Genomic DNA, 26,707 nt, shown 5'->3' on the forward strand with positions numbered 1-26,707 from the left:
GGGACATAGGGACAGAGAAAGCGACTTTGTTTTATACTATACCTTATAGGAAAAATTTTCGTGTTCATATACAGTGTGGAAATTTTCAATGGGCCTTGTAGGGAAAGTACTTGAAATACTGTAGATTAGAGATAGAATTTTGCTGAAATGAAACATTCCTTTAAAAATAAATAGAACTACGTTCAAATATTTTCGAAAATTCACATGCTTCGGCCGGCAATCGAACTATTTTAAATTAAAATAATACAATTTATTATTTTATATATGTATAACACTAGCTTTGCCGCTCGGTTTCACCCGCGTGGCTCCGTTCCTGTTGGTCTTGTAGTGTGATGATGAATTTTTCAAATTGGACCAGTAGTTCCCGAGATTAGCGCGTTCAAACAAACAAACTCTTCAGCTTTATAATATTAGTATAGATAAACAATATATTTTTACATCTATTCAAAAGCCAAATTCACTACCAATAACTGTTTCTTAGTAACTTAGCTTTTACTTTTAACTTAACTTCAAGTAAAGCTAAGTCACTAAGTTTTCAAACTTATTAAGCCAATATCGACATTTCTCACACACACATGAACAAGCTACACATACATACACAACTAGACGCACACACTGACAAGTATGAACAGTTAAAGAAAGCATAGTTGTACTGTGTTACGGTAAATGTGTGAAAATTAGGCGTTTTCGAAAACGTCTAGAATTTTAATAAATTTCTATTGGATTTGAGTGCAAATCTCGATTTAGATTAGATTATTAGATAGATTATATATTATAGGGTTAGAAAGATTAGATGCAGGATTGATAATAGCAATTCGATACATAATATTACTACTATTAAATTTTGAGAAATATTATTGACTTTTTTCAGCTTCGAATCTGGTAATTACTTCTACTATATTTTATTCTACTATTTATTACTTCTACTATATATTTAACAGATATTTCACACAAACTCAAACATTTATTTATTCAATTAGACTTCTTTTAGAAGCACTTTTGAAACGTCATTACATATCTTTAACATTTACTACCGATTCGGAAAGCCGTATCTACGGTGAAGACCCACAAATAGCGAATTTATCGCTCCGCAGCAATATCTTCCAGACAACCTTGGGCTGCATAAAATCAACATTCTCTGATACTATCAGCATCAAAATAATACATATAATCCTTATGCAATATTTATCTATTATATACTTATACTAATATTATAAATGTGAAATGTGTATGTGTATGTATGTTTGTTACTCTTTCACGCAAATACTACTGAACCGATTACAATGAAACTTAGCACACATATAGAGAGTAACTTGGATTAAAACATAGGATAGGTTTTATCCCGTAAATCCCAAGGGAACTATGCGGGTATGTACGGACGGAAAGCTAGTAATACATATAATCCTTATCACTTATGCAATATTTATTTATTATATCTAGAAAATGATATATCTCAGTACACGAGTAGATAAATTCGTAAAACACATAATAATACGGAAATAAAGATTTATTACGATTTACGATAACGTAAATGTGTCATTGCTGTTTTGTTCTCATTCGTTGTTGCGTTATTATTGTGTAATGTTATGTAAATTATTTATATATCCATACTTAATATTATAAATGCGAAAGTAACTCTGTCTGTCTGTCTGTAACTCAATCACGCCTAAACTACTGAACCAATTTGCATGAAATTTGGTATGGAGATATTTTGATACCCGAGAAAGGACATAGGCTACCTTTTATTGCGAAATATGTACCACGGGCGAAGCCGGGGCGGACCACTAGTTATTTATAAATATTAATAAATAATCATACATTTACATTTTTCAAGTTATAAAACTATTAAGAGCTCCCTAACATAATTTCTGGCACTGAGAGACCGGTTACGGTACTAGACGCTAACACAGCCGTAATAAAGTTGAATATCGCGTGCGCTCTTTGATCGCGTTTGAGCTCGAAAAGTAAGTCTCAATTCTTATTTCGTTTATAACTTATAAGTAATAATTGACCAAGAGAATAAATATCTTGGGATTCCATAGTAAACTCTATTTTCTTACTGTTAACATTTATTTTAGACATAAAGTCCAAGTAAATCTTTAAACAAATGTAATAATCCTTAAAAAAGGCATAATTTTTTGAATAAAAAATGAATCGAGCGAAAATGTTACAATTACGTAACTGTCTTGTACATCGAAAGAAAAAGAAGAAATAAATCATATACTAAAGTTCCATTTTGATTGTATGTGTGCCTGTTTCAGAATATTAATGCAAATTCACATAAAATTTAGGGAGCCTCCCCTTAAAACTACTCTATATGTTTCCACAAAAACAATATATAACATTTTACAATACAAAGATCATATCATTATTATACGTAACATAAAATTAAACCTTATTACAGCTCGCGGCTTCGTCTGCGTTTGACAAATTAGCTATGTGCTAATAGTGATCATAATCTATCACTATACCAAATAACATACAGATCTGATCATTTGTTTATGCGTGACAGAGTAACAAACATCCTTAAAAAATTCAAACATTATAAAGTGTGGATTACCTTTTTAGATAATAATTAATAACTTTTATAAAATATTTATAAGCTAATTGGAATCACAGTACATAAGTGAATAACTAGAAATTTCCAATCTAACTGGAAATCAACCAATCATTTCGTATTTATCCAATATTCAGACATTACCCGCAACACAACATACACAGGTGAATAGGACCGTAATTGCGCTGACCCCGCGATCCACGGATCTATAGATCCATAGATCAATGATCGATAAGTGATACGAAAGTTTTCGAATTTAAATCTAAGTTTGTATTTCTACAAATGGAGTTGGCATGTTTATTATTTATATTTGTTTTTTCTTTTGTGCTAATATTATTAAAGATGCTAGAAATTTTGCAGTTAACGGTTTTATAACCGGATTTAAACCACGATTTTTTAATTGTAATTTATATTTAAGATTTTTTTAACGCGCTACATAATTGTTTATACTTGTTCTAATTGATTTTTTTGAAGAGTAATTGGGAAAGGCTAGTTATTAAAAAGGAGCGTGTGTGCCGAGCACACTTGTCAGAAGTGAAACTTCTTTGGCAAGATTCAAAGATACCAAAATCGTCGCCTCGCTCCATGACGTGACGGTATTGCCATGACGCGACCTTGAAATTTTACCCTCAACGCGCCTTAAGAAGTTTCACTTCAAAAAATCTGCGGGTAAAACAAGGAAAAGCGTGGTCAAACTATTGATGGGTAACCGCTCAGTGTTATTCCCTAAGGAGAAGAAACAGACGTACAACGCAAAAAATATTTGACTAAATATTTAAAAAAATATGTAACTTGAAACAAATTATGCGTCTGACCCGAAAATGATGAGATTCCTCTTCATATATAACAAAAAAACTAAAAACAAGCGTCCCACTGCACTCTTGCACCTTTTAACTAATATCAGAGAAACGCAACGTCATCGCTTTTTGTTCAGCCGTTGCCGGCGTTCTTTCAACGTTCGAACAATAATAGTTTTTGACAAATGGACACAGTGAAATAAATGTTTTAATCTTTACCGATCTGTATGTTATTCTCATGAGAAATCTCTATTTTGAGAATCTATTATACAGGGTGTCCCACTATTGGTATACTAAGCGCGAAGGGACTTGTAGTTTTGCATACACTGATCACGTAAAAAATACTTAAACAACAAAATTACGTCAAATTTTTTTTGCTAAATTTTTCCTGAAAATCCATGTTTTCTTCTCTAGCTTCGCGCAACCGGCATATACCGCTTCTCTAATGTGAGCATTTTGTCTATGAAAACATAATCTTAAACGATAGCTCACGTGCTGGTGGCAAAGTTGGGCGGGTTGCTTGTTATGGGTGTACACATAGAGTTTTAAAAATTCATCTATTTGAAAAAAAAATGCGTCTGGAATTTTATAAGTATTTTTTACGTACTAAGCGTATGCAAAACTATAACCTCCTTTGAGCTTAGTATACCAACAGTGGGACACCCTGTATACTAGCGGTCCGCCCCGGCTTCGCCCGTGGTACCTACATGTTTAAACTATCCTATCTCTCAAGTTGGATCGAACTGCACATGGTGTGCGAATTTCATTATAATCGGTTAAGTGGTTTAGGAGTCCATTGAGGACAAACATTGTGACACGAGATTTATATATATTAAGATTTTAATAATGTATGTATGTATGTCAGTTACGCTTTGACGGAAAAACCACAGCACCAACCGCTTGTCTTAGTCAGAAATAAAGAAATGCAGTATAACATCACTACATAGTATAAAACAAAGTCGCTTTCTCTGTCCCTTTGTATGCTTAAATCTTTAAAACTACGCAGCAGATTGCAGCTTGATGCAGTTTTTTTTAATAGCGATGTAGGTGGGCGATTCTCGAGGAAGGTTTTAGTATGTAATTTATTAGGTTTTAGATAAAGCGGGCGAAGCCGCAGGCAGAAAGCTAGTATTTATGTAAAATAAAAATAGTTATTTAAACTAAAAATTAAGCTAATTGTATTGTCACCGATCCTTGATAAGTGTACAAAGTTTGAATTAAATCTGCCAGTCTATATAAGTATTTATTTAAAACTAGAGGTCCGCCCCGGCTTCGCCCGTGGTACATATTTCGCAATAAAAGATAGCCTATGTCCTTTCTCGGGTATCAAAATATCTCCATACCAAATTTCATGCAAATTGGTTCAGTAGTTTAGGCGTGATTGAGTAACAGACAGACAGACAGAGTTACTTTCGCATTTATAATATTATAGTATGGATTATATATGTATGTTTATCAGCCATCTGGTTTCCATAACACAAGCGAAAGCTTAGTATGGGATCAGATCGTGCCGTGTGTGAAAAATTGTCTTGAAATATATTTAAATTGGGTCACCATCAAACTCAAACATTTATTTATTCGATTAGACTTCTTCTAGAAGCACTTTCGAATCGTCATTACATATTTTTAACATTTACCACCGATTCGGAAAGCAGTATCTATAGAGAAGAACCGGCAAGAAACGTCGTGTCTAATAGAGTCGGTTACATACAAACATACAGGTGAAGCAAAATACTAAACGGAAAACGGAAAAACTACACAAAAAAAAACAAATACAATCAATAAATTTACCACAGACGAAAAAACAATTAAAACACCAATAAGCGGTTAAAGGCGGGAAAATAATAGAAAATATAACATTAAAATAACAAAGAAATCTATAAGAAAAACATCCACCTGTCCCTACCCGCAAACTGTCAACATAATCATTTGTCATGTTGTTTCTATGTAATGCCGACTGGAGTGAGGAACGGCTGAACCGAATTCGATAGTGTTTTGTGTAACAATCGAACAGTTTGGTGATTGTTTTGAGTTGGTTGTTTCTTTGTAGTTTCATGTAGTGGTTTTGATGAGTTTGGTAAGTTTTTTGTAGGGAACTACTTGTCCTATTTTGATGATACTTTCGCAAAGATAAAGTTACTTAATGTCTTATAAACAATTAAATTATGATCCTTACAATAATATAGGAAGTTACTAAATGTATTATATTCAAATAAAAACCCGTATGTTCCCGTTCCTGTGGGATTTCCGGGGTAAAAGTAGCCTCTATCTTATTCTGGGTCTTCTACTACCTACATACAAAATTTCATTGTAATCGATTCAGTAGTATTCGCCTGAAAGAGTAACAAACATACATCCATCCTCACAAACTTTCGCATTTATAATATTAGTAGGATTTGTTTCAACATTATTAAACCAAAGGCAAGTAAAACCGCGCCCCACTATAAGTCAACTCGTCAGTTTCGAGGTATAAACAGACGGATTCATTAATTTTATTTTTTATACTATTACGACAGGTGAAGCCCACCTGCTTCGTGCGTTACAAATTGCTAGCTAACAGGAGTTCTACTTGAAATTGTGTAGCAATTTTATGGGTCTACTAAACATATAATACTAGCTGTGCTGTGTGGTTTACCCGCATTGCTCCGCTTCTGTTGGTCTTAGCGTGATGATATATAGCCTATAGCCTTCTTCGATAAATGGGCCAACACCGAAAGAATCTTTCAAATTGGACCAGTAGTTCCTGAGATTAGCTCGTTAGGGAAGTCAAACATTGAATATTTTTTTTAAATAATAGGTACTTGGGGCGTGATCTACAATTGATATCAAAGCCAAAAATAGGTACCCTATAGCTTTAAGAATTTTTGTCTGTTTGTCTGTATGTATATCCGGACTAAGCTCAAAAAATACTGCATGCATTTACAAAAAAAATTGCATGAATATAAATAACAAGTCTGATCAACATATAGGTTACAATCATCACGCTGAGACCAATAGGAACGGAGCAATGCGGGAAAAACCGCGGGGCACAGCTAGTATATAAATTAAGTAAATACATAAGTATATAATATTTCTACCTAAAGACAGTCCCACCCAAAAACTCGCTTTTCAATTAAAGATGGCGGCGGAGATGAAAGCGTTCCTATAATTGTGGGGCCGATTGCTCTTGATGTAGGGCTGTGTAACGTGAGTTTTTATTTATATTTTTTTTTTATAAATTTAGGGCTGATTTTTCAATCCTTGGTTAAAACTTATTCATCGAATAACGTATTAAACTACCATTTCAAAAATGTATTCTAATTGTCCGTATATGACAGTTTACAGGTGACATTTTAAAATGTTCGTATAGGATAATACTTTATTGGACGGATAAATTTTAACCAACGATTGAAAAATCGGCCCTAAATAATATATTTATTTGTCTACTTTAAATGTAATTCATTTACTTAATCTATTCTATAGATCAAATATATCATAATGAATGTTATATGTAAATAAATGATAAATATATGAAGATATTGAAATTGCTTGTTTAAACTCGTTTATTTCAGGAACTTCTCGTATTAATTAGACCCGTTATAAGGAAGGCTATAGGATATAAAACACTACAAAGTGGATGAAACCGCGGGGCATAGCTAGTTAATATTTAAATCAAAATACCTTGATATTCTGTGTTTACAACCTATTCTTAAGCCTATACCTAAACCTATTCTTATTATAATGTTATTTGAAGCATATTTTCACGAAATACAAAAAATCTTTATTTTGCTTACCTGGCAAATAAAACTGCATCGGATTATGTGCAGTAGATTTTGGTTAAACGTAAAAAGTAGTAATGCCATATCTAATATTTCCAATTTCAAACTATCACGCGTCAACCCTAAAATGCTCGACCGGATCCGATCAAATTCATCCCATTGTTCAATTTATTTATATTAAGATCATATCATTACATCTCTAGGAATTATAAATAAAATAGCATAGTGTACTTTTGTTTTCCGGGTATACATAAACTAGCTTTCCGCCCGCTGCTTCGCCCGCTTTGTCTAAAACACAATAAATTATATACTAAAACCTTCCTCTTGAATCACTCTATCTATTAAAAAAAACCGCATCAAAATCCGTTGCGTAGTTTTAAAGATTTAAGCATACATAGAGACAGAGAAAGCGACTTTGTTTTATACTACCTACCTATGAAGCCTAGCTCTGTATGATTTTTGGAAATTCAAATTCCAATCAACTAAAGTATATTCGTTTTTATTTGTAGAATGTAGATACAATATTACATAATATATATTGTTATAAATAGGAAAGTGTAAGCTTCTTTTATTAACCGACTTCAAAAAAAAGGAGGAGGTTATCAAATCGGCCGGTATATTTTTGTTAAGTTATTGTATAGCTTTTACCTCAGACTTTGAGCGCGGCGACTGAATGTAAAAATTCCGTAACGAAAATACCTAACACCCCCCACTCCAACCGGCACAGCGATGCGATGCTATGCAATAGCGCAACCGCGGTAGTCCACGAGAGACCACACGTATTTTTCTGTAAGATCTATTGCTATAGGCTATCATCCATACTAATATTATAAATGCGAAAGTAACTCTGTCTGTCGGTCTGTTACTCAATCACGCCTAAAACTACTGAACAAATTTTCATGAAATTTGGTATGGAGATATTTTGATACCCGAAAAAGGACATATGCTACTTTTTATCCCGGGAAAATGACGCAATCCCGGAAATCCCACGATAACGGGAACTATGCGGGTTATTCTTTGACTGCGCGGGCGAAGCCGCGGGCGGAAAGCTAGCAAAAAATAAACAAAAACTGGCCCTACCTACTTAGTCCTTTATCCTTCAATAAACCTATAAAATCTATAATAAACATCATAATGTGTACCGCAGATCGCTATCTCCAGACAGACAGACAGACAGATTGACACAAGGCGTGGCCCTTTACCGTCGAGTCATGTTATCGAATGCAATTAACTTATTCGCTATATATGCATGTACATACATAAACATAAATGCATGATTCAATACCCTTTATGACAAAAGGAAAACGTATAGCAGTCAATTATGTATGATTTTTTTACAGTCAAAATTAATATGAAATTAGGACAAAACTAAAAGGATTTTATTGGTCATGTATACGAAAGTTTGTATGTATGGATGTTTATTATCTTATTAATCACGCTAAAACTACTGAATCGATTTTGATGAAAATCAACAGTGTTGAAGCTTATGTTCCAGAATAAGAATTAAACTATAAAGCACTTATAATATTCGCAGTTAGGTATACTTGTTAAATAGGAAATAAATATACTACGACTTTGATTAGACCCAAAAATGCTCTACCCATTTTGATATAGGTAATGCACCAAACAGATAAACCGAAATTCTTATAAAAACATAGCATGAATCATCCCAATTTAAAATCACGACCGATATCTATTTATTCGAATAAATTACAAAATTCCTATACCCATTATGAAACGACTCTCCAATTTAAGTAGACCACAATATGTCCGCGCATGCGCTGTGGTGTTCAAGTGTAGCCTAAGTAAACATTGCTTACATTCTTTAACTTAAAATATGGATTTGGTGATCCGAAAGTGATGTGGGGGATTTATCGATATTTTTTTATATCGATATCGACAAACGACGGGCTTGAAGAATTTATTCTTCTTCATAGGTAGTACTAGTTGCTTATGTTTATATTATAATTTTAATGTCCAAAATATGTTTATAAGTATAAAAAATCATCACCAACAACCAAATTCTTCAATTACAGTACCTATTAGGTATAAAATATTTTAGACATTAAAATTATAATATAAACATAAGCAACTTAGATCTCTAATCAATTTCAATTAGCACTCATTAAGTTACTGCATATAAGGACTCACAAAGTACCAAAAGACAAGGAAAATAAGTCCATCATCAAATTGTTAAAATTTTTCACAGAATAATACATTTTTGACTACATATTTGCTTTGTGTAAGTTTGAAATTTGAATAGGTTAATATTTTTTCATACAAAAAGATTTATAACATTTTTGAAATATGTAATTGAAATAATAATATTGTTATCTATACATAAGTACATCACTAGAACCCAGCTACCGTACACTTGTAGGGAAAATATTAAAATTCCTACTTAAAATAAACACTCAAGTGACAGGTACTTGAATTAAAATTTGTCACAAATTTTTTGTGTTCAATTTTTTCTAATTATAATTCTTTCTATATTTAAATTCTTCTTTTCTGAGTAAAATCACTTTTAATGTAAGGACTTTTTGTAACCCTACTAATATTATAAATGCGAAAGTTTGTGAGGATGGATGTAGTATGAATGTTTGTTACTCTTTCACGCAAATACTACTGAACCGATTACAATGAAATTTACGCACATATAGGCAACTTGGATTACCTAACACATAGGATAGGTTTTATCTCGAAAAAAAAATTACTTCAAGGAATATTATAAAAAAGAATTAACGAAATCGGTTTAGCCGTTCTCGAGTTTTGCGCTTACCAACACATTTAACGATTTTTATTATATAAATAAAATTTAATTTAATACTTTTCAATTAACTACATTACTAAGTCCTAAGATCGATTCCTACACATTACCCTAAGCCCTATTTGATAAGATTCAACCAAGATTTAAAGACAAGCAAAAAAAAACACCAAATCAAACAATTTGTCACAAAAACGCGATTACAAGATACAATTTATCGACATTTGATACGTGCCTATATTTCAAAAACTTAATTTTAAACAAAAATAACTCTAATTACAAAAAGCAATAGATTCAAATTCGTATGACTAAAGAGCTAAATGTCATTGTTATTGCACTATAGTTTATATTACTATGAATAAAAGAACTATTTTCCTATACATTTAAATTTCAACCCGTCCACCGCCGTGTGTGGCATTTTTTGACTTACGCGACACAACAATTAATCAATTTTTGTTCATCAATTCTTGATATTTGAGAGTTGAGACGTCGCCGACGAAATTTCTAAGTTATTTTTAAATGGATGAAAAATTGTTTTTACTAGAACAGTTCAAAATAATGGTTCTAGTGTTAAATGTCAAAATATGAATGTAAGTTGTTTTTGTTGAAATCAAACCTCAAATTACATTTATAGTCCTTTCCACCTAAGATGATTTCTGTGACACATCGATTATTGACACGTGTAGAGATGTCGGTTACTGAAATCGTATCAATTGTTTCCGATAATCGATAATATTCTATATGGAAATGAAATCGATTTGAATAAAGTACCAAAATTAGTTTTTTCGGCATTTCGCCAACAATTAACTAAGGGTGCACTCACACACATCAGTCACCGTCAAGTCACCGATGACTGATCGGTGACGGTTTGTGTACGTATCCACAAACACCAGTCACCGTCATGTTGTCCGTCAGTCACGTCGCCGGTTTGACTGAATCATTGAACACATACATCAGGTTAGTCAGTGATTAGACGTGTGTCACGCTAGAGAATATGTAGCAATTATTGACGGTAGCACGACGCTGACTGAACTGAGACGTGACGGCACCGGGTGAGTGGGGATAAAAGTATGATACATGTATGGAAAGATTATTTGACGTGCCTGACCGGGGACGTCACTGATAGATTTCGTGCCGGCGACTGTCGTGTGGGAACAGAGTCATACTACAACTATTGATACATATTTTTTTTAATCCTGTCCGGTGACGTGCCGTGACGGTGACTGATGTGTGTGAGTGCACCCTAAGGAAACTTAGCAAACAACAGCAACAAAAAGTCAACAATAACAATTAGTAAAAATAACAGAATACCACGTAAAGTATCAATATAAAAATGCAACTTGTATACAAGGCTGACGTACTCGTACAGACGATTGACTCGATTGACAAACGATCACAAGATGGGCGCCGATTATATGATTTTCCAACTCTATGATTTTTCAACGATCCATTTCATGTACACGAATTGCGTAGGTATTATATTTTTGTGTTATTTTATTTTATTTTTCATTATATTAAACTAAACAATACTGTTTTTGATTTATAAGCTTAAGATGTTTCATTTTTATATTTTTGGTAATAATGCCGCCATAAAATAAAAATATTATGCACTAAAATTATTTTGACTTTTTAAACATAAAATACGTAATTCGGAACACGATGAAGTGTCACAGGAATCATCCTAAATGAAAAGGACTATAGTTTCTCAAGTAGCCTACTTATGATCCCTATCATCAGGTAATTTTAAATTGTTTTTTTTTTTTTAATATTGATACTTAATTTACAAAAAAGTTTTTTTTCTTTAATATTTAATCATTTCTAGGCATAGCTCATTCAGGGTCTTTTGGAAAGTTATAATATCTAATCTTTTTTGGCATTTAAAATAACGTTCTTTACGTCCCTTTAAGCCGATATATATTCAGAACGGGAGATATTTTCGTTGCGAAAAAAAAATTAGTCGTAGTGCTTACCTAGTAGGTTCATGTAAGTATCAATTCGAAACAAAAATCAACTTTTATATCCTACACATATTGAAAGCACCTGAAATTCATCAAATAATTCTACTAATAACTAACAACTTTGACTGACCGGTGGTTGTCTTGGTTGGTAGTGACCCTGCCTTCCAAGCCAGAGGTCGTGGGTTCGATTCCCACCCGGGGCAAATATTTGTGTGATGAACATAAATGTTTGCTCTGTGTCTGTGTCTTAATTATCTATATAAGTATTTATTTAAAATTATATATATGTGTATTTATCAGCCATCTGGTTTCCATAACACAAGCGAAAGCTTAGCATGGGATCAGATGGTGCCGCGTGTGAAAATTGTCCTGAAATATTTATTTATTATTATTTATATATTATAATAATAATTACTAACCTGGTTATGATAGTGTGCAAGCGGGTGATGCGGCAAGTGCCGCACCGCCGGGTGCAGCATGTCGGCCCCTCCACCGCTGCCGCCTACCGCCTGTTGGGGGTACTCAAACTCAAACTCATTGTTGTACTTAATGTTAAAATAGGAAGAGAAATTGTAGGTTACACCAGAATGCGTGAGTTAAAGGTGAACTTAAACTCAAAGTTGAACTTATTTTATATTATACTAGCTGTGCCACGCGGTTTCACCCGCATTACTCCGCTCCTGTTGGTCTTAGCGTGATGATATATAGCCTATATTACTCGTGGATAATGTATAGCTTTCGAATGGTAAAAGAATTTTTAAAATCGGGTCTGTAGTTTATGAGCCCATTCATTACAATCAAACAAACAAAGTTTTCCTCTTTATAATATTAGTGTAGATTATATATGATAATTTTAAATTATCTATGATAATTATTATAAATTACAATAGATTTGCAATATATAGAAAGCAATGTCACATACAAAAAATATTGTTCGTAAAAGGTAAAAGCTAGTAAAGGTCAACCCAAACTTCAATTGAATAGTTAGTTTGGGTACACTTAATTTAAATGCATAAAAAAAGCTCTATTTAAACAATTTCTTTCGATATCACAATTTCGTTCGAAACTCAAAATTTACCTCAAATGATATTAGACATAATATTATGTACCTAATAGATACCTAAATCTATACTAATATTATAAAGCTGAAGAGTTTGTTTGTTTGTTAGAACGCGCTAATCTCGGGAACTACTGGTCCGATTTGAAAAATTCTTTCAGTGATGGATAGCTCATTTATCGAGGAAAGCTATAGGCTGTATAGATCATCACGCTACGACCAACAGGAGTGGAGCCACGGGGGTGAAACCGCGCGTAGCAGCTAGTTAAATATATTCATCTATACATAAATTCTATCATAAAGACAATATTTTTTTTACATTAGTACATAAACAAATAATATACCTCAGGCTGTACATTCTTATCTTCGTCTCTCAATTCAACCAACTGTAGAGCTTCTTCAAGAAGATCGAATCTTGATTCTTCGGCCTCTTCTAATTCCCTTGGTAAGTCACCTTGTAGCACGCATTCACCTGAGGAAGATAATATATTAATACTAAATCTTATCTTCTTCTTCTTCTTCTTCTTATATATAAAAATGAATCGCAAAATGTGTTGGTAAGCGCATAACTCGAGAACGGCTGAACCGATTTCGATAATTCTTTTTTTATTATATTCCTGGAAGTACGAGGATGGTTCTTATGTAGAGAAAACGTAAACATGTACCACGGGCGAAGCCGAGCGGACCGCTAGTAATATTATAAAGCTGAAGAGTTTGTTTGAACGCGCTAATCTCGGGAACTACTCGTCCGATTTGAAAAATTCTTTCGGTCATCGGTATTAGATAGCCCATTTATCGAGGAAGGCTATAGGCTATATATCATCACGCTCAAACTAACAGGAGCGGAGCAATGCGGGTGAAACCGCGGAGCGCGGCTTGTAATAAATAGGTAACAGTGAACATAAATTTAATTTGGGTTACCATATTTAACTGATCAGTAATCTATACACATTTGATACACCAATAATAGTTCCTAGCGCTTTTCAATAGTAAATCTAAATAATTTTTCACTGTTAGATAGCCCATTTATCGAGGAAGGATATATACCTATGTATCATCACGCTAAGACCAACAGGAGCGGAGCAATGCGGGTGAAACCGTGGAGCACAGCTAGTACATAATATTAGTTGTTTGTTTGAACGAGATAATCTCAGGATCTGCTGAATTAAAAGCTATAACCCATCATGGTACGACCAATAGGAACCGAGCAGAACTTAAAATATCACAAAATTTGTTAAAAGATATTATTTATTTATTTATTTATGACACTTTATTGTACAATACCAGTAATAAAAACATATATAATTTAACATGGAGAACATGAATATGGTAAGTGCACAATAGGCGGCCTTATTGCTTGAAGCAATCTCTTCCAGGCAACCATAAAAATAAAAAAAATGTACGATGCTGGATAAACGCGCAACGCAATCATAAAATAATTTGGAAAATCCAAAAGTGCACGCCTCATAATTTTTTTTAATAATTATTTATTAATTATTATTTTTGTTTATTTAATAACAATTAAACCACATCGAATCAGACCCTGAAAAATGAAAGGGTTCTAATCCTGAGCATACTCAAGCGTAAGAGAAAAAAAAAGACTCGATTAGTAAAGTATTTCGGTCGCTATCGTGTTAACAAGAAAATCCTCCGCACATACAGACACACGGACGTCCAAGACAGAACTTTTTTAAACTGTTTTTTAACTAGTTTAAATAACAAAAATGACATCAAAAATATCATGAATGTTAAAAATAGTGTTTTTTCTTAATATGTGTGTGTATGTATTATCTTACAAGTGCAATGTATGATACATAAAGACATTTTAAGTTTGAAAAATCAGATGTTTTGCGCGAAGTGACAGTAGTACCCACCTCACAGACCCACCTCAACGCTTCGCTTATGAGGCGTGCAATATGGTTTTTAAGAGAAGACGAAGTTGCTAGTTATATTCATCTATACTACTGTTATACTCAAACTCAAATTCAAAACATTATCATCTATTTATTCACATCATTTCTCACTTTACAACTTTGGTAAAAAACTGTGACAAAATTTAATTTACAACTACACTATACCGTACTATAATATACAAAAACCGCATAAAACTAACGAAGCCGCGGCCACAAAGCTAGCACCACAAAGGGACAGACGAACAATAATTGGTTTAACTTAACCCTTTTTATTATAACTTAACAGTAAGTCCATACAACTTAAGGCTTAACTCCCTTGGGTCTAACGAACGGTAGCTTACTTGTAAATCACTTGTAAATCATAAAAATGGTCTGACATTTCTAAGAAATTGTTAATTAATAATTATTTGTAGGGGATTTTATGTGGTAACACAGTGGGTTTTATGTCTAAAATGAAATATTTCATTAAGAAAAGAGAGGAAATACTGTTTTATTTAACAATTGTTATATATTTCGGCAAAAAATGATGTACTAATGGCTAAAAGCTAGTATGTATTACAATATAGGGGGCATTTCACGCGAAGGCGCTAGTATGGGTATATTGCCGCGCTTCGCCATTATAATACATGTAGCTTCGAAACTTCTGCGATGACCACTCTAGAACTTTGCATGAAGTTTAAACATAATATAAGCCTTTTATTTACCGATCTTAAATTAAATTAAAAATAAGCAAAGTTTATAAAAAATGACAAAGAAAAATATTTTTTTTATTTTTCTAAGGAATTTAAAAATAAATTCGAAATTCGAAATATGAGGATAAAAAGTTTATTTTAATGGGGTACATATTATTCAGTCATCAATTTATTTAAAAATTACTTTTTTTGAACTGATAATTACATTCAAAATCCCCCATACCTCGCGCTTACTGACATCTTCAAAGACCTGTATTTTGAAAACTAAGCTTCTAAATACAAAAAAAATTCGTATACATACCGACGATATATACAGGTGTAACATACTAAAATATAACCAAAATCTGAAACCTGACCCTGAAATCTGTGTCCGCTTCGCGTGAAATGCCCCATAGATTAAAAAAGTTTATATCAATTACCTATGCATTAGCTTTATACTAAGGTGAAGGCAATTCGTACCTACAAGTTTAACTTCCATCCTTTAAAATATTCACGTCACATTTCAACAAAAACACGGCGCCACTAATCTCCCCAAAAATCAAAATCCTATCACAAAATTAACACTTAAAGTCATACATTGTAACAATTAACCCTACAAAGGGTTTTTAATCCCTATTATCGGTCTTACGGACCCGAATCGTCAACATAACGGTAGCTGAAGGGTTGACAGTTTTGACAAAAAAAAACCGGTTGACAGATAAAAAAAATTCAAAAAAAATGTACAGATTTACGACCGATTAAGGTGTTATTGTCTTCCGGTGGTAGGTTTTAGGGTAAATATTGTAGTGCGGGTGTGATTACGCCGCAACGGGTTAGCGGGTTTTGATAAATATTTCTGTGATGAACATAAATGTTTGCTCTGTGTCTGGGTGTTAATCATCTATATAAGTATTTATTTAAAATTATATATATGTTTGTTTATCAGCCATCTGGTTTTCATAACACAAGCGAAAGCTTAGTATGGGATCAGATCATGCCGTGTGTGAAATATTTATTTTATTTATATAAATATACATGTGAAGCTAATAAAAGCGTGTTAAACATTGTATCAATTATCAAAAAACCGAACCGCCTGTGATTGGTCAACCGTAACTCAAATCAAAATGGCCGACCGGACGGTCCGAAACTAATTTTTGGCGGGCTTTTTCTGTTAGTTGCTTGTTTTTTATCGAGGTTAAAAGTACATATATAGGTGACTTGTATCGACCTTCCGATTTAAAGCCTCTCTCTATTTAATTAACTCAATATACCTAACTATATGATCCAGTCATTATAGGAAGTCACCTCGGAATTCGAGATACGCAGCTGTAAGTCTGTAAATACTTGTATATTGACACCCTAAAAGTTGTCTCAAAACCTACATATGGTATGGTCCGGGAGCCAGCAGCAGATTTTATGACCAAGTTCCTCTCAAGCGGTTATTAGTAAAATGCATCAAAGTATAGTATTATGAAGCCTCGTGAACGTCAGCTGGAGCTCGGTTGGGGGGAAGAGCGGTTGTAGCCTCCCGTATCAGCTGACGGTTTTTCCACCAAGATACAGCCAGCTGACATATATATTTATCCACAGTTACATATAAGCTATCATCAGGTAAATTTTTGTTTGAGAGGAAATAACGGAAAATAAATTTTTCTTTAAATTTAACTTTCATGTTCGAGACACCAGCTGACGTATAATACACCATGTTGTAACCAGCTGACTATTTTTTTTCGTTGAGATATTGGGTTAGCTACAATTTGACAAATTTTTAGCTGAGAGGAAATGAATGAATGAATGTATTTTTTTTCCTATGTGCGTGGGAGGCTACAACCGCTCACCCCCCCAACCGAGCGCCAGCTGACGTTCATGAGGCTTTATAATACTATACTCTCATGCGTCTGACGAATTATCTCTTGAGAGGAAATAGTTAGCCAAATTTGCACCTGGCTCCCTAACCAGTAGGGTGTAAGCAACTATTAAATTTCAAGGTCAAAGGTCACAAAAATCGTTTTTTTGGAAATATCTCATTTCCTATGGGTTTTTTGCTATTTGTATTTATTATCAACTAGCGGTCCGCCCCGGCTTCGCCCGTGGTACTTACGTTTTCTCTACATAAAAACCATCCTCGTACTTCAAAGAATATAATAAAAAAATAATTATCGAAATCGGTTCAGCCGTTCTCGAGTTATGCGCTTACCAACACATTTTGCGATTCATTTTTATATATAAGAAGAAGATATTGTAGGATAGAAAATTCTCTACAAATTTTGTTTTAATTTTTTTTTACCTAATTTTAAATGACTGGGCCAATAGGTATATAATTTTGTTACAATTTTACAGAAAGACACGGTACAGTTTATTACGCAGCCTAAACACTTAGCAGAGATCTCTTCCAGGCAACCAAGGCATTTCACACAAACACGGTATAGTTTATTAGGCCTTAACACTTAGCAGTAATCTCCTCCAGGCAACCAGGGTAAAAGGTACCAGATCAAAACTTGCAAGTTCCTTTTAATATGAAAATATCGTGTCAATGTATTTATAACCAAACTATTTTGAAAAAGCTTGACCGATTTTTACGAAATGAAGCCTATTTATCCTACTAATATTACAAATGCGAAAGTTTGTATGTTTGTTCATTTTTTACTCCTTCCCTCAAAATCTACTGAACCGATTTTCATGACATGGCACACACATAGAGGGTAACTTTAACACATAGGATAGGTTTTATCCCGAAAATCCTACAGGAACGGGAATTATGCGGGTTTTCCTTTGACGAATAGTTAGTAATAAATAATTTATTTATTTAATAATAATAAAATAAACCAGATTTAAACCGTGTTTAATTCTATTAAACCGTGATTAATTTCGCACGGTCGTTTCATAACACAATAGTTATTCATAGTTATATAATAGAGCCTTGACAATGATTCGTGCTATTGACTTTGAAAGTCGATATCGAAATCTGCGCGTTATTGTAGTATCACTTTTTATAATAATCTCTATCACTACATAGTATAAAACAAAGTCGCTTTCTCTGTCCCTATGTCCCTATGTAAGCTTAAATCTTCAAAACTACGCAACGGATTTTGACGCAGTTTTTTTTTGTAGATAGAGTGGTTCTCAAGGAAGGTTTTAGTATATAATTTATTAGGTTTTAGATAAAGCGGGCGAAGCCGCGGGCGGAAAGCTAGTATTATATAAAAATATTACGTGGTATTTCCGGGATAAAACCTATCCTATGTGTTAATCCAAGTTACCCTCTACCCCTAGGCCTAGATATATGTGTACTAAGTTTCATTGTAATCGGTTCAGCAGTATTTGCGTGAAAGAGTAACAAACATACCTACATACACATACATCCATCCTCACAAACTTTCGCATTTATAATATTAGAAGGATAGGTATAATATCTATTAACTTCAATAATAGTTTCATTGCTATCAATTGAAATTTAAATTATGTTTAACGAACCCCTATCTATTCCATTGACGTCCATCACCATTACCTATATATATATTTGAAATAGAATATGTGGGGTTCGACTCCCCTTGAAAGTTATTAAGCAATTTTCTATTATACACATTAATATACTATTCTAATATATAGAGCTGAAGTTTTCGTTTGTACACGTAAAGCTCAGGAACTGCGGGTCCGATTCGAAAAATTATTTCAGCGTTAGATAGCCCATTTATCGAGGAAGGCTATATATCATCACGCTACGACCAACAGGAGCGGAGCAATGCGGGTGAAACCGCGAAGCACAGCTAGTTATTTATATAACAACTTGTGTACACTTCCTTCTCTATTTATATAACGCTAAATAACATAAGGTATAGGAAGTTTTACTATTTATAAGCGAATAAAGTTTTTGAATGCGATTTTGTTCAGAAACTAATTATTATAATATACTTATGATGTTACACATGTATTTTGTAAAATTAAATTGTAAAACTGACATGATTTAAAAGAGCAACTATGGAGTTTCTTGCCGGTTCTTCTCCATAGATACTGCAGCTTTCCGAATCGGTGGTAAATGTTAAAAATATGTAATGACGTTTCAATAGTGCTTCTCGAAGAAGTCTAATTGAATAAATAAATGTTTGAGTTTGAGTTTGAAACCTAGAGTCGATATAATAGGTATGTTACGTTTTCTTTTTGATATATTCAAATGCTATATGTACCATAATTAATAGTCGTCGAGTGAATCCACGAGACACATCTATTACAAATTGTAAAGTACCAAACAATTTTATTGTATAAAATCTCACATTTATACAGATAAAATCAAAATCCCTGAGGACATTAGCGGTCCGCCCCGGCTTCGCCCGTGGTACATATTTAGTTTTCCGGGATAAATGCCTATACGGATTCGGAAGAATCGTTCTAAGTAATGGAAAAAGAAATATTGAAATCGGTCCAGTAGTTTTTGAGCCTATTCAATACAAACATACAAAAATACAAAGGTTTCCTCTTTATAATATTAGTATAGAAAATCTTATATTTATATAGATAATATCAAACTCCCTTAGGATATTCGCTTACCAATATATTTTATTTATTTTGACATTTAATATGTCAAAATTTGATCGATAGCCGTCAAGAGACATTTTCGTATCTGTGGTATCTATATAGGTAGTTGTATTGTCAACAAATCAAATGTTATTTGATTTCAAAATATTGATTTGATTTGCTTGGTTATGGATAAATTTTAAAATTGATTTATGAGTATATGTTTACACGGAGAGATGTTTAGTTTATGATGGATTGCCATAACAATATGGCCAAAAGGGCAAAAATCCTAACTTTACAAGGTACCTAGTATAAAAATAAAGACGCTTTCCGCCGTCTGTATGTTTAGATCTTCAAAATTACACAACAGATTTTGATACGGTTCTTTTATAGGTAGTGTGATTTAAGAGAAAGGTATATTTATTATTTTTAAGACAAGGCGAAGCCGCGTGCGGAAAGCTAGCGCTAGTTAAACTAATATAAATGCGAAATGTTTAGAATGCAGTATGAATGTATGTTTGTTACTCTTTCACGCGAAAACCATTGAACGAATTTTAATTATTTACTTGGCGTTGATGTAGCTTATGTTCATATATCTATTTATATACTAACTAGCGGTCCGCCCCGGCTTCGCCCGTGGTACCTACATGTTTTTAAACTATCCTATCTCTCAAGTTGGATTGAACTGCACATGGTATGCGAATTTTATTATAATCGGTTAAGTGGTTTAGGAGTCCATTGAGGACAAACATTGTGACACGAGATTTATATATATTAAGATATTATAAAGCTGAAGAGTTTATTTGTTTGAACGCGCTAACCTCAAGAACTACTGGTCGGATTTGAAAAATTGTTTCGGTGTTAGATAGCCCATTTATCGAGGAAGGCTATAGGCTATATATCATCATTCATCACGCTAAGATCAACAGAAGCGGAGCCACGCGGGTGAAACCGCAGGGCGCAGCTAGTAAATAAATAAATGTTTATACGTGCAAACACATTAAAACTGTAGAAATACATGCTTTAGCTCACGGATTTCACTCGATATTTAATACAAAAAAAAGACGGGTTGCACTCCGGGAGTGCCGGCAGAAGTGAAAACTTGATTATTAACGTTGAGCATGTTTGATATCCATCCGTCTTACGCTTTTTCCATCAGGTCACGTGTCCTGACGCGAGTTTAAGATTTTATACCCATTACAGAAAAAGTGCTCAACGCCGCTAAAGAAGTTTTCACTTCAAAAACAACATACCGGCCGAATGGATAACCTCCTCCTTTTTTTGAAGTCGGTTAAAAAGATGGACAAAATTTAAAATTCAAATACGTTCAGGACATTATAAAAACACGCTCCGAGCAACACAATGACCCTCTCTGAGGACCTCAAGAGCCCTCAGAAGTCTGGTTTTATTGTAACAATGCTTATGTTTTTTCTACACGATTTCGAGCTCTTTTTTTTAAATTCCCATCGTTTACGTGTCAGTCGTTTTGGGTGTGATCGTGGTTAGTATTGTAAGTTTAAAACAAGCGATGTTTCGACTCCGCCCGGGTTTTTTGAAAGTATTTTAAATCGAAGTAAAATTTCTTTAGGCATGTTGAGAGTAAAATTTCAAGAACGCGTCATGGCAATACCATCACGTCATGGAGTAAGGCGACGATTTTGGTATCTTTGAATCTTGCCAAAGACGTTTCACTTCTGACACGTGTGCTCGACATACAACGCCCGTTTTTAGTTATTATTATTAAATTATTAAAATTTGTTCAGCCGTTCTTGATGTAGGTATTTACTGGTAACTAACACGTCTTTCTTTTAAATAGATTATTTAAATAACCTTTAAATAACTGCGATAATCTTTTAAATAACTGCGATGGTTCATGACCAAGTTACGTTTTAGTTTTTGCTCAATCACATAAAAATTACTGCACCGATACGTATGAAATTTGATATGGTGATAGATTATATTCTTGGTTTACATATAGACAAGTTTTATTCAAGTAGGTACCACTTTGACTTAGTAATGACAGAGTTAATATACTCGCTATACAAAAGATTTCAACGAGATCTTAAGTATTAGTTTTAAAAACGACATAGTATAAAACAAAGTCGCTTACTCTGTCCCTATATCCCTATCAATCTACAAATATTTAAAACTATGCAACGGATTTTGATGCGGTTTTTTTGATAGAGTGATTTTCGAAGAAGGTTTTAGTATATAATTTATTAGGTTTTAGACAAAGCGGGAGAAGCCGCAAGCGGAAAGCTGGTTTTAAAATATATTTTCTTATACTCGTACAGAATTGCATATTACTCCTCAATTATTATGGTTTTTCAGATAGGGATTCTAAATCTATCTACATGTGGATTTAGTATCAGCGTTGTCAAAGAAAAACCCGCATAGTTCCCGTGCCTGTGGGATTTTGGGGCTAAACAGTAGCCTATGACTTACTTAGGCTTAAAGTTTAAAAATTTGTTTTGTTGTACTTACATATTAATTTTCTTCAAGTTTTCTATCACTTTTATCCATATTTGATTAGATAATCATATATGTTACAAATCACAACAATACACAAAATTTTATCAACAATAGTTTCGTTGTTTTGCATGTACAAAATAATCTATTATATATTTATATATGTTGTAAACATTATAAAAACCATAACATTTCATTCCGACGGCGGACGAATATTATTTTTAGTTTGACTTCATAAGAAACAATAATAAAAAACGTTTTTTTTGTGAGTAAGTGGTCTATAAATAAGCAACATATTATGTTCAAACTCAAACTCAAACTCAAAAATTCATTTATTCAATTAGACTACTATTTAGTAGCACTTTCGAATCGTCATTACATAAGTATTTTTAACATTTACCACCGATTCGGAAAGCAGTATCTATGGAGAAGAAAGCAGTATCTATGTTACTAGCTATGCCCGCGGTTTTACCCGCATTGCTCCGCTCCTGTTGGTCTTAGCGTGATGATATATAGCCTATAGCCTTCCTCGATAAATGGGCTATCAAACCGAAAGAAGTTTTCAAATCGGACCAGTAATTCCTGAGATTAGCGCGTTCAAACAAACAAACAAACTCTTCAGCTTTATTAAATTAAGTACCTATAGATTTACAATGCTATTGTTTTGTGTTTGTGTGTGTTGGATAAATTTAGTTTCAGTATTTATTTCTTTCAAATCTACCCTCATACAAAAATCTCCACATCTTCCTTCGTTGCATTTAAACGAACATAGAGATAGGAGCTAGAGCAAGAGTATTCTTTCGTGATCTTTTAGTGTAAACGAAAACTCGTATTCAGTGTTGTTCAGTATTAGAACATTGCATAGAATCTTTTCGAACGCACTAAGAACAACGAAAGAATGCTCTACGCCTGTTTACACTAAAATAATTTGACATAGTGGGGTTAGAATGATCATTCGCTCGTTTGATCTCAATGCACCATTATAGGTATCCATTACTTATAAAAAACGTAAAGATGACTGACTGATCTATCAACGCACAGCCAAAACTACTGGACCGAACGGGCTGAAATTTGGCATGCAGGTAGCTACTATAATGTAGGCATCCAGTAAGAACGGATTATGATTAATCCTATACCGCTTAGGCCTTAGGGGATAAAATAGGGGATGAAAGGTTGTACCATGAAAATTTACCACACGGGGCAAATATTTGTGTGATTCTGGTTTCCATAACACAAGCGAAAGCTTAGTATGGGATCAGATCGTGTCGTGTATGTGAAAATTGTCCTGAAATATTTATTTACATACCCCATACACTTGCGACACTATAACACTATCCGTTACACTATCCTGACACTTAAGACACTTTACACTAAAATTTATTCCTTGCCAAGGATCCGACGTACACCGAGTCGAAGTCAAACTGGATTGAAACTGCCTTTGCTCATTTTTTGTCCATCCCACTTTGGGCGTGGCCACAGAATATAGTCATCTCTGTCTAACCTACCGCGTATATCGTGTGCGACAGAGACAGGTATATTCGCAGGATATAATAAGTGTGTGTGCGTGTTATATAACACAGGGAACATAAATCGGAATTGATTGGATTTTTTATTGACCGGCGCGGTCGTTTTGGGTTGAGGAAAATACGTTGTTTGATATATTTTTATGTATTGGTGTAGGTTTTATTTACCTATTTTTGTTAGTATAGGTTATATTGTACCAATGTTTGTTAGAGGGGAAAAACGTTGAAAAATACTGCACCGATTTAAGTACCTACATATTTTTTTTCACGTCGAGAAGCATTGTTAGGTTGACGAATTTTATTTATCTTATAATATATTACCTATAGGTAGGTATCTATTCTATGAATGAATAAAGGAGTAAGGGCCATTTTATCACAATGCAAAGAAATTACTAGAAAATAATTAAATATCTATTATACAGGGTGTCCCACTGTTGGTATACTAAGCTCAAAGGAGGTTATAGTTTTGCATACGCTGAGTACGTAAAAATACTTATAAAATTCCAGACGCAGTTTTTTTTCAATTAGATGAATTCTTAAAACTCTAGGTATGTGTACACCCATAACACACATTAGCGAAGCGGTAGGTAGGTATATGCCGGCTGCGCGAAGCTAGAGAAGAAAACATGGGTTTTCAGGAAAAATTTAGCAAAAATTTTTTGATGTAATTTTGTTATTTAAGTATTTTTTACGTGATCAGTGTATGCAAAACTACAAGTCCCTTCGCGCTTAGTATACCAATAGTGGGACACTCTGCAGTATAGCCTAGATAGCCTTCCTCGATAAATGGGCTATCTAACAGCGAAAGAATTTTTCAAATAGGACCAGTAGTATTTTTTTAATCACTTAGGTATTAAAGCGTGTTCTTAATTATTAAATTGAAGCTTCTTTAATCGCGTTGAGAGTAAAATTTCGAGGTCGCGTCATGGCAATACCGTCACGCCATGGACTCAGGGATTTTGGCATCTTTAAATCTTGCCAAAGAAGTTTCACTTCTGACACGTGTGCTCAGCACACACGCTCTTTTTATTTTGTAATAGGTATATTTACTTTGCTTTTAAAGTTTAAAAAAATTATTAGTAGGTATTTTATTGTATTAAAAAAAACTATTACAAGAAATACGCGCGAAAAATTCTCAGTTCATTGCACTCTTCAAATAGTTTATTTATTTATACAATAGTCCAGTCTGTGGGGAAATGTAAAAGCCTCTGCTCTACAAAAGGTGGCGTAGAAAATGTTTTGAAACGATATTGTGTAGGTATGAAAGGTTAATAAAAATCCAAGTTTTCGACCTTGACGGACCCAGGCGCTAGCCGCCATCTTGAATTAAAGGTGCTAAAATTAGGTATATTTTAAATAACTTCTCAATTGTTTACTAAATCACAAAAGTGTCTATGAGGGGTTCAAAGAAGACAAAATTACCTACATTTTTTTCATACATGATTATTCTGTAAGTCTTAAAGGTAAAAAGTTACAAGCGACGGAAATAATAATATTTACAGAAATCATATAATTTTAATTTTGTTTAAAAATTGTGCAGCAATCTTTTTTTATTCTTTTTGATGGCCCGGGCTGGTTAATGGTGGCTTCTTCATTATCGTCGCTGAAATTTTCTGTTTCATTGTCTGTATTTTTAGTTTCCAACCATGAAATTTCGTCGATTAAATTTACTTTTTATTGATAACTTTACGAATCGTTCATATCGGATATCTTCTAAGGATTTCTTATCCATGTCCCCTCCGTAAAATGTTACTAGAAAGCGTGCTCCAGCGTCTTCGATTTCTTCTGGTCATGATGACGAAATTTCATGGTTGGAAACTAAAAATACAGACAATGAAACAGAAAATTTCAGCGACGATAATGAAGAAGCCACCATTAACCAGCCCGGGCCATCAAAGAGAATTAAAAAATGATAGCTGTACAATTTTTAAACAAAATTAAAATTATATGATTTCTGTAAATATTATTATTTCCGTTGCTTGTAACTTTTTACCTTTAAGACTTACAGAAAAATCATGTACGAAAAAAATGTAGGTAATTTTGTCTTCTTTGAACCCCTCATAGACACTTTTGTGATTTAGTAAACAATTGAGAAGTTATTTAAAATATACCTAATTTTAGCACCTTTAATTCAAGATGGCGGCTAGCGCCTGGGTCCGTCAAGGTCGAAAACTTGGATTTTGATTAACCTTTCATACCTAAACAATATCGTTTCAAAACATTTTCTACGCCACCTTTTGTAGAGCATAAATACCTACAGACTGGATTACAAATGTTTTTTGAACTTTCATTTTCTACCATTTTGGCCAAGTCACTGTAAATCGTCAATATCATGATGAGTTTGTGATTGTTGCAGTGAAAGTATAAACTTGTAGTGCAACTAGGTGCACTATTTAAACAGTCTGTGTGTGGGTGGGTGCGGAATGGATGAGCTGGTTTTGATGCGATTTGTTGTTAAGTGTAGGTTTAAATAGATTTAATATGTTACTGAATGTCCGTGTTACTGTTGTTCGTTTGATGGATAAATTATAACACAAAAACGACTAGACCGATTTTAACAATAATTTCACCATTCCGAAGCTGCAGCATCTTTACAAAATCTATTCTAATAGGTATCTATTATACAGCTGAATAGTTTGTATGTTTGTTTCCTCATTGGATAGGAACTACGGGTCCGATTTGAAAAATGATTTCAGATTGTCCATTTATCGAGGAAGGCTATAAGGCT

At 33.5% G+C, this 26,707-nt stretch overlaps 1 protein-coding gene across 7 annotated transcripts in view; it reads right to left on the reverse strand.

Moving 5' to 3' along the window:
- Nucleotides 1-26,707, reverse strand: part of LOC149475215 (segmentation protein cap'n'collar-like) — a 131,375-nt gene that overhangs the window by 40,340 nt on the left and 64,328 nt on the right. For all 7 annotated transcript variants that reach the window (XM_089713560.1, XM_089713556.1, XM_089713558.1 and 4 more), the window contains exons 6-7: nt 13,236-13,363; nt 12,254-12,343 (exon numbers count right to left, since the gene is read on the reverse strand). In XM_089713560.1, coding sequence (XP_089569686.1) covers nt 12,254-12,343; nt 13,236-13,363 — 218 coding nt within the window. The remainder of the gene's footprint in view (nt 1-12,253; nt 12,344-13,235; nt 13,364-26,707) is intronic.

Source organism: Colias philodice, chromosome 31 (assembly GCF_061535455.1).
Source record: "Colias philodice isolate Cphi_HAF_F1 chromosome 31, ilColPhil1 Martin Lab GWU primary, whole genome shotgun sequence".
NCBI lineage: Eukaryota > Metazoa > Arthropoda > Insecta > Lepidoptera > Pieridae > Colias > Colias philodice.